General features: G+C 49.5%; 2 protein-coding genes across 5 annotated transcripts in view; one reads left to right on the forward strand and one right to left on the reverse strand.

Annotated features, from left to right (window-relative positions):
• Window positions 1–15,638, forward strand: part of LOC146009882 (uncharacterized) — a 227,902-nt gene that overhangs the window by 62,412 nt on the left and 149,852 nt on the right. The gene's annotated exons all lie outside the window — the stretch shown is intronic.
• The window catches only part of LOC146007355 (uncharacterized), a 29,800-nt gene continuing 19,181 nt past the window's right edge, over window positions 5,020–15,638 (reverse strand). Inside the window, exons 6-9 of the mRNA XM_083145704.1 lie at window positions 11,080–11,132; window positions 10,870–10,967; window positions 9,754–10,729; window positions 5,020–6,722 (exon numbers count right to left, since the gene is read on the reverse strand). Coding sequence (XP_083001830.1) covers window positions 5,266–6,722; window positions 9,754–10,729; window positions 10,870–10,967; window positions 11,080–11,132 — 2,584 coding nt within the window. The 3' untranslated portion in view covers window positions 5,020–5,265. The remainder of the gene's footprint in view (window positions 6,723–9,753; window positions 10,730–10,869; window positions 10,968–11,079; window positions 11,133–15,638) is intronic.

Raw genomic sequence — 15,638 nt, forward strand, 5'->3', positions numbered from 1 at the left:
AATGCCATGACACCACAGGCTGCTCCTCCTGTATAATCATTTGTGTCATGGCATTACTTTTAATATATTATACAGGGGGAGCAGTCTGTGGTGTCATGGCATTATATTATACAGGGGGAGCAGCCTGTGGTGTCATGGCATTCATTTTATATTATACAGGGGGAGCAGCCTGTGGTGTCATGGCATTATAATTATACAGGGGGACCTACAGATACAACCGGCCCTTTGAGGGTGACCAAACTGCTGATGCGGCCCCCGATGAATTTGAGTTTGACACCCCTGGAGTAGAAGATGGTTTACACAAGAGAAGGAAGAGGGCCCTGCTCATGTGAGCTCACATTCTAAAGGGCAGGGGCAGGCAGACAGGGGTGACACAGATTGGAACAAAGGGTTAGGATGACAGTCGGCTGGGTTTGGTGAACAAGAAGGGTGTTGATAGTCTGTATATTGTTTTATAGAGAGGTGGAGAGTTCCAGAGGTAGGGAACAGCACCTGGTAATCTTGAAACCATGGGCCTTATTTTGGTTCATTCTTTCTGACAAAATCCTTCTTAGATGGGCAAAACCATGTGCACTGCAGGTGGGGCAGGTGTTACTTGTGCAGAGAGAATTAGATTTGGGTGGGGTTTTACTTCAAAGTGAGATCTATTTTGCAGTGTAAAAATAAAGCAGTCAGTATTTTCCCTGCACAGAAACAAAATTACTCACCCAAATCTAACTCTCTCTGCACATGTTACATCTGCCCCCCCTGCAGTGCACATGGTTTTGTCCATCTAAGAAGGATTTTGTCAGAAAGAATGAATCAAAATAAGGCCCCATGTGTGGGAGGGTGGGAAGATGATCAGCTCAGACATGTTGGGGGAAATTTACTAAGATGGGAGTTTTATTTCACATGGTATGTTGCTATTGGCAATCAATCAAAATCGTATTTATTTAACACTAGAAGATTGTAGACAGGACCAGATTGGTTGCCCATAGCAACAAATTAAATTTCCCCCGTTGAGTTTAAGAAATTTCTGTCACATCCAAGAGATAGCAGAAAGACAGTTGGAGACACGAGGGTGGTGAGATAGAGAGGTCAGCGGAGGAGCATAGACAGGACATTGTAAGTCTCACCTAACAGGATCTACAGATAGAGATGAACAGAACCTTGGGGGACGGCTTTACCTGGAAGTGGGTGGTAGTTGGGGGCAGGGGGGTGGAGTCATAAGAGGAGTCAGAGGAAGAATGGTCAGATAGGTAGGAAGACCACCATGAGCATTATCTATCATGTGCCCCCTTTACCTTCTCTGTCCCAACCTATACATGCTAAGATCTTATAGTCTTGCTGGGTGAGTTTTGGAATGTAGGCCATGATCCAGGTGAAGTGTCATCCGCAGTCACAGTTGTAGTCTTCACAAGGACACTGCTCGGAGGAAGAACATGGTGCTAAAGTTTTGTATGAGGTCCAATTGATTCTTCCTGTAATACCAAGACGGGTTATCCTTGTAGCACAATGACCCAACGCGTTTCATCCTTTTCCTATGACTTCATCAGGTATTTACAATTCCCTGTAACTCAAGGGGTTACCAAAAGTTTAGACTGGCGTCTTGTTGGACTCTTTATCGCAGCACCCACCAGTGTATGGCTGCTACAGGTAAGCTCGGCACTCACCAGCATACGACTGCTACAGGTAAGCTCAGCACCCACCAGCGTACGGCTGCTACAGGTAAGCTCGGCACCCACCAGCGTACGGCTGCTACAGGTAAGCTCGGCACCCACCAGCGTAGGGCTGCTACAGGTAAGCACGGCACCCACCAGCGTACAACCCCTACAGGTAAGCTTGGCACCCACCAGCGTAGGGCTGCTACAGGTAAGCACGGCACCCACCAGCGTACGACCGCTACAGGTAAGCTCGACGCCCACCAGCATATGACCGCTACAGGTAAGCTTGGCACCCACCAGCCTGTAGCTCAGCACCCACCAGCATATGACCGCTACAGGAAAGCTCGGCACCCACCAGCGTATTACTGCTATAGGTGAGCTTGGCACCCACCAGCGTAGGGCTGCTACAGGTAAGCACGGCACCCACCAGCGTACGACCGCTACAGGTAAGCTTGGCACCCACTAGCGTAGGGCTGCTACAGGTAAGCACGGCACCCACCAGCGTACAACCGCTACAGGTAAGCTCAGCGCCTACCAGCGTATAACCGCTGCAGGGAAGCTCGGCGCTCACCAGCACATGACCACTACAGGTAAGCTCGGCACCCACCAGCGTACGACCACTACACGTAAGCTTGGCGCCCACCAGCGTATGGATAAGTTCTTCACCCACCAGCGTATGACCACTACAGGTAAGCTCGGCATCCACCAGCATATGACCGCTACAGGTAAGCTCGGCACCCACCAGCATATGACCGCTACAGGTAAGCTCGGTACCCACCAGCATATGACCGCTACAGGTAAGCTCGGCACCCACCAGCGTATGACCGCTACAGGTAAGCTCGGCACCCACCAGCGTACGACCGCTACAGGTAAGCTCGGCACCCACCAGCGTAAGACCGTTACCGGTAAGCACAGCACCCACCAGCATATGACCGCTACAGGTAAGCACGGCGCCCAGCAGGGTATGACCGCTATAGGTGAGCTCGGCACCCACCAGCGTACGACTGCTACAGGTAAGCTCGGCACCCACCAGCGTACGACTGCTACAGGTAAACTCGGCACCCACCAGCGTATGGCTGCTACAGGTAAGCTCGGCACCCACCAGCATATGACCGCTACAGGTAAGCTCGGCACCCACCAGCGTACAGCCGCTACAGGTTAGCTCGGCACCCACCAGCGTACGACCGCTACAGGTTAGCTCGGCACCCACCAGCGTACGACCATTACAGGTAAGCTCGGCACCCACCAGCGTATGACTGCTACAGGTAAGCTCGGCACCCACCAGCGTACGACTGCTACAGGTAAGCTCGGCACCCACCAGCGTATGGCCGCTACAGGTAAGCTCGGCACCCACCAGCGTATTACTGCTATAGGTGAGCTTGACACCCACCAGCATAGGGCTGCTACAGGTAAGCACGGCACCCACCTGCGTACGACCGCTACAGGTAAGCTCATCGCCTACCAGCGTATAACCGCTGCATGTAAGCTCGGCGCTCACCAGCGTATGAACGCTACAGGTAAGCTCGGCACCCACCAGCGTATGGCCGTTACAGGTAAGCTTGGCACCCACTAGCGTACAGCCGCTACAGGTAAGCTCGGCACCCACCAGCATATGACCGCTACAGGTAAGCTCGGCACCCACCAGCATATGACCTCTACAGGTAAGCTCGGCATCCACCAGCATATGACCGCTACAGGTAAGCTCGGCACCCACCAGCATATGACCGCTACAGGTAAGCTCGGCACCCACCAGCGTACAGCCGCTACAGGTAAGTTTGGCACCCACCAGCGTATGACCGCTACAGGTAAGCTCGGCACCCACCAGCGTACGACTGCTACAGGTAAGCTCGGCACCCACCAGCGTAAGACCGTTACCGGTAAGCTCAGCACCCACCAGCGTATGACCGCTATAGGTGAGCTCGGCACCCACCAGCGTACGACCGCTACAGGTAAGCTCGGCACCCATCAGCGTACGACTGCTACAGGTAAGCTCGGCACCCACCAGTGTATGGCTGCTACAGGTAAGCTCGGCACACACCAGCGTACGACTGCTACAGGTAAGCTCGGCACCCACCATTGTATGACCGCTACAGGTAAGCGCCGCACCCACTAGCGTACGACTGCTACAGGTAAGCTTGGCGCCCACCAGCGTATGGCCGCTACAGGTAAGCTTGGCACCCACCAGCGTATGACTGCTACAGGTAAGCTCTGCACCCACCAGCGTACGACCGCTACAGGTATGCTTGGCGCCCACCAGAGTACGGCCGCTACAGGTAAGCTCGGCACCCACCAGCGTACGACCGCTACAGGTAAGCGCGGCACCCACCATCGTATGACCGCTACAGGTAAGCTTGGTACCCACAAGCGTATGACCGCTACAGGTAAGCTCGGTACCCACCAGCGTACGACCGCTACAGGTAAGTACTGCACCCACCAGCGTATGACTGCTACAGGTGAGCTCGGCACCCACCAGCGTATGACCGCTACAGGTAAGCTCGGCACCCACCAGCATATGACCGCTACAGGTAAGCTCGGCACCCACCAGCGTACAGCCGCTACAGGTTAGCTCGGCACCCACCAGCGTACGACCGCTACAGGTAAGCACGGCACCCACCAGCGTATGACTGCTACAGGTAAGCTCGGCACCCACCAGCGTATGGCCGCTACAGGTAAGCTTGGCACCCACTAGCGTACGACCGCTATAGGTAAGCTCGGCACCCACCAGCGTACGGCCGCTACAGGTAAGCTCGGCACCCACCAGCGTACGGCCGCTACAGGTAAGCTCGGCACCCACCAGCGTATGACTGCTACAGGTAAGCTCGGCACCCACCAGCGTACGACTGCTATAGGTGAGCTCGGCACCCACCAGCGTACGACCGCTACAGGTAAGCTTGGCGCCCACCAGTGTACGGCCGCTACAGGTAAGCTCGGCACCCACCAGCGTACGACCGCTACAGGTAAGCTCGGCACCCACCATCGTATGACCGCTACAGGTAAGCTCGGTACCCACAAGCGTATGACCGCTACAGGTAAGCACGGCACCCACCAGCGTACGACTGCTACAGGTAAGCTCGGCACCCACCATCGTATGACCGCTACAGGTAAGCACGGCGCCCACCAGCTACAGGTAAGCGCCGCACCCACCAGAGTACAGCCGCTACAGGTAAGCTCGGCGCCCACCAGCTTAAGACGGCTACAGATAAGCTCATCACCCACCAGCGTATGACTGCTACAGGTAAGCGCCGCACCCACCAGCGTACGACTGCTACAGGTAAGCTCGGGGTCCACCAGCGTACGACCGCTACAGGTAAGCTTGGTGCCCACCATCTAGATATAATAATACATGTTAGAGGTCACATAAGAGCCAGGATCAGGATACTATTTATGATTATATTTATTCTGCAGAGAGAAAGCTTCCACGTGGGAACACAGAACGTCCTCTTCTATACATGTGACGTCTGACTCCCATCATTACCAGCAGTAATATAATGGTACTAATGCAGCACTTTCCTACCAATAAGGCACAGTCACATTTACACAAAATACTAAATAAGTATAACAGAAAAAATAGCATTTGAATTGTTATGTAGGGGCATTAAAGAGACACGTAATAGGTCAGTAATCAGCCTGTGTGCGAGAATGGAAAAGGCTTTACACCTGTGTGAGATTTCTGATGTGAAATAAGTTTTGAGGACTGAGTAAAACATTTCCCGCACTCAGGACATGAAAATGGCTTCTCACCTGTATGAAGTCTCTGGTGCGTAACAAGAACTGATTTTTGTGTAAAACACTTCCCACACTCAGAACATGAAAATGGCTTCTCACCTGTGTGACTTGTATGATGTCTGACAAGTTTAGAATTACTTGAAAAACATTTCCCGCACTCAGAACATGCAAATGGCTTCATACCTGTGTGACTACTTTGATGTGATAAAAGATGTGATTTAGTTGCAAAACATTTTCCACACTCAGAACATATTTGTGGCGCCTCACCTCTATGAGTTTTCTCATGTCTATGAAGCTGTGAACTATCTGTAAAACATTTCCGACACTGTAAACAGGAAAATGGCTTCTCACCTGTGTGAGATCTCTGATGTGTAATAAGATTTGATGAGCGTGTGAAACATTTCCCACATTCAGAACATGTAAACGGCTTTGCACCTGTGTGAAGTCTCTGATGTGTAACAAGATCTGATTTGTTTGCAAAGCATTTATCACACTCAGAACATGGAAATGGTTTCTCACCTGTGTGACATCTCTGATGTGTAATAAGAATTGATTTGTTTGTAAAACTTTTCCCACACTCAGAACATGAAAATGGCCTTTCACCTGTGTGACATCTCTGATGTGTAACAAGAATAGATTTTTGTGTAAAACATTTCCCACACACAGAACATGAAAACGGCTTCTCCCCTGTGTGACTTGTACGATGTCTGAAAAGTTTGGAAATACTTAAAAAACATTTCCCACATTCAGAACATGAAAATGGTTTCTCACCTGTGTGACATTTCTGATGTGTAATAAGAATTGATTTTTGTGTAAAACATTTCCCACATTCAGAACAGGAAAATGGTTTTTCCCCTGTGTGAATTCTCTGGTGCATAACAAGTTTAGATTTACGAAAAAAACATTTCCCACACTCAGAACATGAAAATGGTTTCTCACCTGTGTGACAACTCTGGTGTGTAACTAGAATAGATTTTTGTGTAAAACATTTCCCACACACAGAACATGAAAATGGTTTCTCCCCTGTGTGACATCTCTGATGCATGACAAGTTTAGAATTACTTAAAAAACATTTCCCACACACAAAGCAGGAAAATGGGTTATCAGCTGGCTGATTAGGAATAAGCTTGGTATTCTGTGTAAAACATTTCACATCTGTAGAACAGGGAATCACTGCATCTACTGTAAGAGATGTAACAGAGGCACCAATATCATAGTTATCAGGAGACCGTTCTCCATGATCTGAGGTATCAGCAGATATAGCTGGATGTATAATTGGGGTGATGGGGTTAGATCCTGGAGAATCTTGTCTACGGTCACAATCTGAGACATTTCTGCTTCTGTGTCCGTCTGCTGGAAATAAAATGAAGAAAAATGAATGTTCCTGTAACAAATGTAATCTTGTAGACTATGAACAAAATGGCAAATTAATACAAAATTAGTAGACGAGACCCAAGATGTTATAATGTACAATTTATAATGGTTAAAAAAAAACACTCCACTATGGTATATGGTGGAGCTTCTCCTTTTACACAGGATCTTTACAATCAGGAATAACAGACCTGAATTCATAATAACCTGTCATGGATAAATATCACAATGGTTCTCATCTACTCTAACAAGTGCAATTTCCTATCCTCCTCACCCATCCACTGCAGGATATAAAAGACTGAGGGGTAGATTTATTATTCGGCGATCAGGGGAATATGCGCTATCCCCGTGCGTTATAGCAGGGGATATCGCTTCCCCTGATCTATCACACCCGCCGAGCGTTTACTCTAACGCCGGCGGTGTGGGGCAGGAGGCATAGCGCAGGGGCGATATTTTGCACTGCGCCCCTGCCTCCTGCCAGATTTATGAACGGTCAGCATCGCTGACCGTTCCGCCGCCTGCAGATGGCGACTTCGCCAGCTGCAGGCGGCGATGCCCTATACCTAACAGCAGGGACAGCGCTGTCCCTGCTGCTGGTGCTGAGCTGCGCTGGGATCTCGCGAGACTAGCGAGATCCCGCGCATGCGCAGTCAGCCGGCAGGGGGGGGGAGGAGACGGCGCATCAGTATTAACTGATGCGCTGTCTCCAGGAGGGACATCGCCGGAGGGGGGAGTTAGCACTCCCCCACTCCGGCGGCAAGATCTTAATAGATCTTGTTGGTGTCCCCTCCTGCTTCGCCTCGCTAATAAACGAAGCAGGAACTGTTATAGCGGCGCGATAGGCGATCAGGGGAATCTGCGCTATCCCCGTGCGTTATAGCAGGGGATATCGCTTCCCCTGATCTATCACACCCGCCGAGCGTTTACTCTAACGCCGGCGGTGTGGGGCAGGAGGCATAGCGCAGGGGCGATATTTTGCACTGCGCCCCTGCCTCCTGCCAGATTTATAAACGGTCAGCATCGCTGACCGTTCCGCCGCCTGCAGCTGTCGACTTCGCCAGCTGCAGGCGGCGATGCCCTATACCTAACAGCAGGGACCTGCTGCTGGCGCTCAGCTGCGCTGGGATCTCACGAGACTAGCGAGATCCCGCGCATGCGCAGTCAGCCCGCCAGGGGGGGAAGGAGACGGCGCATCAGTATTAACTGATGCGCTGTCTCCAGGAGGGACATCGCCGGAGGGGGGAGTATTATAGCGGCGCGATAGGCGCCGCAATAATAAATCTACCCATGAGCCCTGAGACAATAATATGGAATGCAAGGCAAAGGATATGGTTCCTCTTCAACATATTCCATGCCTGTATGTGAGCAATGCACCTGGTGAAACGTCCGTCATCCACATTGAGGTTTCACCAGTGCTTCTGGTGAAACGTACGTCATCCACATAGATGCTTCACCAGTGCCCCTGGTAAAACGTACGTCATCTACATGTGTCATTTTACGCGTCACTTCCAGGTTTCCCACTCAGTGCTACAGGGCCCGGCCCGACAAGGGAACTCTGCACACAGGTTTCAGTCACTGTGAACAGGGGAAGGAAGCCTAGCTGGCTGCAGCAAGAGCCAGGGAGATAAACCTGTACCTTGATACGGCATTATAATATTTTCATCATGAAACGTTTGTTTGCCACCCTGTGGTGACACCAAAAATCTCTGGTACTCTTTACCTATCACGGCGCCCATCGCGGGCACATTTATGTCTGCCCGCGACGCGACCGACGCGATGCCCACGATTTGCCATAGGAATTAATGTTAAAAGGCCCGATGGACACGATTTTCAGGTTAAATGGCTCAATGGAACCGATTTTAGCATAGGAAACAATGTTAAATGGGCTTTACAGCCCAAATACTTACCCTGAACTCTGAAATGGCCCCCCCAATTTTTTACGCCACCCCACGATCAACGTGACCCCGAAGCGTGGCGAGCGAGCCCGCGAGGGGCGGCGGTACGCGTCCTCCGACCTTTTCATACCCCCACTATCCACGTCGGTGTGGAGTTGAGAATAGAATAGTGTGGCGAGCGCAGCGAGCCACCGAGCCCGAAGCGTGGCGAGCGCAGCGAGCCCCGCGAGGGGACGCGGATACCTTCACAGGTAAACGCGTCCCCTCGCGGGCTTCACAGGTGTCCGTGGCGACGCGGACACCTGTGAAGCCCGCGAGGGGACGCGTCTAGCTGTGAAGGTATCCGCTGCGCTCGCCACACTATTCTATTCTCAACTCCACGCCGACGTGGATAGTGGGGGTATGAAAAGGTCGGAGGACGCGTACCGCTGCGCTCGCCACGCTTCGGGTTCACGTTGATCGTGGGGTGGCGTAAAAAATTGGGGGGGCCATTTCAGAGTTCAGGGTAAGTATTTGGGCTCTAAGGCCCATTTAACATTGTTTCCTATGCTAAAATCGGGTCCATTGAGCCATTTAACCTGAAAATCGTGTCCATCGGGTCTTTTAACATTAATTCCTATGGCAAATCGTGGGCATCGCGTCGGGGCCATCGTGTGCACATTTATAGCCGGCCGCGACGCGACCGACACGATGTCCATGTTTAACATGGTTTTCAATGGGAAATCGTGGGCATCGCGTCGCGTGCGGGCATCTTTAGCCCGCATACGACGCGACCGACACGATTTTTTACCTCACGATGCCCACGATCAAGATCGTGGGCGCCGTGCTAGGTAAAGAGTACCAAATCTCTTGGTGGCTTTTTGTAACTGGATGCGGAGATCCAAAGATGCAGGCTGGTGATACTACATGGCTGAACCGGCTGAAGCCCTTTCCTTATTGTTGTCTTCTGTTGGATCCGTAGATGATATACCAAGGACTATACCCTATTGCACATTTCTTCTGACAGTGGTATTACTCTTTTTGCGTGTATGCATTCAGGATGTGGGGAAATAAATTGTTATAGTGACTGAGCAAGGAGAATATGTTAATCTTCTCTGTAATAAAGTTCTATTACTCACCTGGGCTGATATCTGTAGGGATTTCCTCCTCCTTACACTGTTGATCACCAATCATATACATCGCTTCTCCTCTTCCTTCTGTATCTTCTGCTTTTATATCTGTCACATACGTCTCTTCTTCTCCCTCTGTATCTTCTGCCTTCATACCAGTCACATACGTCTCTTCTTCTCCCTCTGTAACTTCTGCCTTCATATCAGTCACATACGTCTCTTCTTCTCCCTCTGTATCTTCTGCCTTCATATCAGTCACATACGTCTCTTCTTCTCTCTCTGTATCTTCTGCCTTCATATCAGTCACATACGTCTCTTCTTCTCCCTCTGTATCTTCTGCCTTCATATCAGTCACATACGTCTCTTCTTCTCCCTCTGTACCTTCTGCCTTCGTATCAGTCCCAAACGTCTCTTGTCCTCCCCCTGTATCTTCTGCCCTCATATCAGTCACATACGTCTCTTCTTCTCCCTCTGTATCTTCCGCCTTCATATCAGTCACATACGTCTCTTCTCCCTCTGTATCTTCTGCCTTCATATCAGTCACATATGTCTCTTTGTCTCCCTCTGTATCTTCTGCCTTCATATCAGTCACATACGTCTCTTCTTCTCCCTCTGTATCTTCTGCCTTCATATCAGTCACATACGTCTCTTCTTCTCCCTCTGTATCTTCTGCCTTCATATCAGTCACATACGTCTCTTCTTCTCTCTCTGTATCTTCTGCCTTCATATCAATCAAATACTTCTCTTCTTCTCCCTCTGTATCTTCTGCCTTCATATCATTCACATACGTCTCTTCTCCTCCCTCTGTATCTTCTGCCTTCATATCAGTCACATACGTCTCTTCTTCTCCCTCTGTATCTTCTGCCTTCATATCAGTCACATACATCTCTTCTTCTCCCTCTATACCTTCTGCCTTTGTATCAGTCCCACATGTCACTTCTTCTCCCTCTGTATCTTCTACCTTAAAATCAATCATATCTTCACCCTAAATAACCAGTAAATAAAATTCTAAATTCATTAAGAGTATATACTACAATATCAGTGTAGAAGACACACACAGCTTCTCTACAAATCATATAGTAACAATCACTTTGGTATACTGGTCAGACCCTAAATCCCACCTACCTGATCCTCCTGTGGGGTCCTGTGATTCTCCACTGTACAATCCTGGGAATACAGAGGACGGGGACATCTCTCTAGGGTATTCCTGTTACTGGGCCCATCTGTACGACACGCAGTGACTGAGTACATTGTATATATATGATTATCATATGCTGGGTGTATATAAGGGACCCCATACCTGCTCTCCCCTGTACAATAAATGTCTCCTCTTACCCAGTGATGTGAGGGGCCGGTGATTCTCCATCATCACGTCCTTGTGTGGACCCCTGTGTTACTCTATATACTCCCCCTCCTGCATGGAGAGATAGATAGTGACAGCCTGACACCTTATAGGCACCTGACACAAACAATGACACAGTCATCACCCAGACACATCCTGGTAACATCCCCCGGTGTTACTGTATAATGTCCCATTCGCAGCAGTCACCTCTCCGGTCACATCCCCCGGTGTTACTGTATAACGTGCCATTCCCAGCAGTCACTTCTCCGGTCACATCCCCCAGTGTTACTGTATAACGTCCCATTCCCAGCAGTCACCTCTCCGGTCACATCCCCCTGGTGTTACTGTATAACGTCCCATTTCCAGCAGTCACCTCTCTGGTCACATCCCCCGGTGTTACTGAATAACGTCCCATTCGCAGCAGTCACCTCTCCGGTCACATCCCCCGGTGTTACTGTATAACGTGCCATTCCCAGCAGTCACTTCTCCGGTCACATCCCCCAGTGTTACTGTATAACGTCCCATTCCTAGAAGTCAACTTTCCAGTATCATCCCCCAGTGTTACTGTATAACATCCCATTCCCAGCAGTCACATCCCCCGACGTTACTGTATAACGTCCCATTCCCAGCAGTCACCTCTCCGGTCACATCCCCAGACGTTACTGTATAACGTCCCATTTCCAGCAGTCACCTCTCTGGTCACATCCCCCTGGTGTTACTGTATAATGTCCCATTCCCAGCAGTCACCTCTCCGGTCACATCCCCCTGGTGTTACTGTATAACGTCCCATTCCCAGCAGTCACCTCTCCAGTCACATCCCCCGGTGTTACTGTATAACGTCCCATTCCCAGCAGTCACCTCTCCAGTCACATCCCCCGGTGTTACTGTATAACGTCCCAGTCCCAGCAGTCACCTCTCCGGTCCCATCCCCGGTGTTACTGTATAACATCCCATTCCCAGCAATCACCTCTCCGGTCCCAACCCCCGGTGTTACTGTATAACATCCCATTCCCAGCAGTCACCTTCCGGTCACATCCCCCGGTGTTACTGTATAACGTCCCATTCCCAGCAGTCACCTCTCCGGTCCCATCCCCGGTGTTACTGTATAACATCCCATTCCCAGCAGTCACCTCTCCGGTCCCATCCCCGGTGTTACTGTATAACATCCCATTCCCAGCAGTCACCTCTCCGGTCACACCCCCGGTGTTACTGTATAACGTCCCATTCCCAGCAGTCACCTCTCCGGTCACATTCCCCGGTGTTACTGTATAACGTCCCATTCCCAGCAGTTACCTCTCCGGTCCCATCCCCCGGTGTTACTGTATAACATCCCATTCCCAGCAGTCACCTTCCGGTCACATCCCCCGGTGTTACTGTATAACGTCCCATTCCAAGCAGTCACCTCTCCGGTCCCATCCCCGGTGTTACTGTATAACATCCCATTCCCAGCAGTCACCTCTCCGGTCCCATCCCCCGGTGTTACTGTATAACATCCCATTCCCAGCAGTCACCTCTCCGGTCACATCCCCCGGTGTTACTGTATAACGTCCCATTCCCAGCAGTCACCTCTCCGGTCACATCCCCCGGTGTTACTGTATAACGTCCCATTCCCAGCAGTCACCTCTCTGGTCACATCCCCCGGTGTTACTGTATAACGTCCCATTCCCAGCAGTCACCTCTCCAGTCACATCCCCCGGTGTTACTGTATAACATCCCATTCCCAGCAGTCACCTCTCCAGTCACATCCCCCGGTGATACTGTATAACGTCCCAGTCCCAGCAGTCACCTCTCCGGTCCCATCCCCGGTGTTACTGTATAACACCCCATTCCAGGCAGTCACCTCTCCGGTCCCATCCCCCGGTGTTACTGTATAACATCCCATTCCCAGCAGTCACCTTCCGGTCACATTCCCCGGTGTTACTGTATAACGTCCCATTCCCAGCAGTCACCTCTCCGGTCACATCCCCCGGTGTTACTGTATAACATCCCATTCCCAGCAGCCACCTCTCAGGTCCCATCCCCGGTGTTACTGTATAACGTCCCATTCCCAGCAGTCACCTCTCCGGTCACATCCCCCGGTGTTACTGTATAACGTCCCATTCCCAGCAGTCCCCTCTCCGGTCACATCCCCCGGTGTTACTGTATAACGTCCCATTCCCAGCAGTCACCTCTCCGGTCACATCCCCCCGACGTTACTGTATAATGTCCCATTCCCAGCAGTCACCAGCTAAATGACTTTGTTGGTAAGGCACCGTGATGGGGCTCTGGGTCCAACTCAATCCTCCTGACAAACAGTGATGGCCTCTCTTTATCTAACACACGCATTACTTCTCCTCTACTGTAAAAAATAAAAAATAGCAAACTTAATTTGTTTATGACATAGGACACTGGTAAGGAAAGGTGACAGAATATGTATTGTAATAATACAGGGACATGACCGGGGATGTAAGGGTATATGGGACCATTAAGTGACATCACTTATAACTTAAGTAGTAATACAAAGGTGTGACCAGAGAGGTGAGGGGGTCTGGTGGCCTTAGGAATATAGTAATAATCCAGGGACGTGACCAGGGAGGTGACACTGACATCACTTATATCTATAGTAATAATACAGGGAGGTGACCGGGGAGGTGACAGTGACATCACTTATATCTATAGTAATAATACAGGGACGTGACCGGGGAGGTGACAGTGACATCACTTATATCTATAGTAATAATACAGGGACGTGATCGGGGAGGTGACAGTGACATCACTTATATCTATAGTAATAATACAGGAATGTGACCGGGGAGGTGAGTGACATCACTTATATCTATAGTAATAATCCACGGACGTGACCGGGGAGGTGACAGTGACATCACTTATATCTATAGTAATAATACAGGGACATGACCGGGGAGGTGACAGTGACATCACTTATATCTATAGTAATAATACAGGGACGTGACTGGGGAGGTGACAGTGACATCACTTATATCTATAGTAATAATACTGGGACAGGATTGGGGGAGGTAGAAAGTTGGAATGGATGGAAAGTAGATGGGCAGGGGCAATAGGAGATGGCATGGAGAGGGGGCAGCAGGGTATAATAGGAGAAGAGTAGCAGGGGTAACACATACCTGCCGACTTTTGAGCTGCCTTCTCCGGAAGAAGGCAGCCAGCTCTGTTAGGCAGGGGGGCGGGGCCATATCCCAGAGTGAAAAAGAGGTTTGGGGGCGTATAAGTTTTGGACAGAAAAGAAATGTCACTTCGTAGTGCACCAAATAAAGAGTCAAATTAAAATCTAACTTTTATTGTTTATCGAATAAAATAGTAGCGAAAATATAAAAGACACAAAACATGAATGACATACACAATTGTTAAAAAAGGAAACGAATTATCCTTACGACGTGGGGTCCCACACTCCCAAATTTCCAAATTCCCACTTGTATTAAGGTACGTGTTCTGTCTGGTTTATATGTGGCGGGCAGTGAGCACACAGAATAAATTATCCCATTAATGGGGAGAGGGTAAATACACCTTTAGGTAGGCTGTTAGGGCAGGTGAGCCAATTTTTAATGTTTCGATTATTTAATCGTAGCTCACGTGGTGGCTTAGAAAGTACAATTTCAAATGGTCAGTGTTCATATAGGGACAAAGGTGTCCGTCCCAATTCGATACTGATATAATGTTCTGCACGTAATCAGATGCGCAATGATTGTACTAGGGATGCCGATAATGGTTCAGTATGTAGTGTTTCCACACTCATTAAAGCGCATCTATAGTACTGTAATTTTGCCGGATATACCGGTAAATAGTGTTTCTACAGTCCTTGGAGTGCAACGTATCTATATTGTTTGGGACAGTTGTTTCTCACTATAACAGGACTGGATAACACGGAAAGATCAGTTGTACTTCATATGCCACCAAGATAGTTTAGGGTAGATCGCTGTCGCGCTTGTACCAATTGATCTTTGGATTAGGGATATGATTAGAGTGGCGGTGTTCTCAGAATATAATTTCATATAATTTTATATGACCAATGCCTGTTTAATGGGGGCATCGGTAACCGCTCTCAGTCGACACTAATATGCTGTTCCTGTATCAAGTCATATGTTGGTGTTGATTGTACCTTTATTCAACTTAGACAGCAAAAAATGAACAGTACTTATATGTGGGAGTACTGGTGATTGCTTAGTGTGTAATGTTCACACGATATCTCCCAGCTGGGACGGAGCTGAATAGCGAAAGTAAATGAAGTATGCTCAGTTTATACATCAGCCGGGTATGTTGATATACAGAAGTATCATGTACCGCCAGTGGTCAGTATGCTTTGACACGGTATAGCGTTATGATATTACCCCTTTACACAATTTTTCAGCAGTTTAGACAGTACTTATAGATGAAGGTACTGATAATTGCCTAGTGTGTAGTGTTCACACAGTATCTTTCAAAAGAGGCAAGGTTGGATGGCGATATTAGCTGGGGTATACTAAGATCACATATCAGCTGAGTATGTTGGTATCTCGGGATATATCGGTAATCTTTATTACACATTGACAGGGTACAG

The sequence above is a fragment of the Crinia signifera genome, chromosome 6 (assembly GCF_055691185.1).
Source record: "Crinia signifera chromosome 6, ASM5569118v1, whole genome shotgun sequence".
Classification (NCBI taxonomy): Eukaryota; Metazoa; Chordata; class Amphibia; order Anura; family Myobatrachidae; genus Crinia; species Crinia signifera.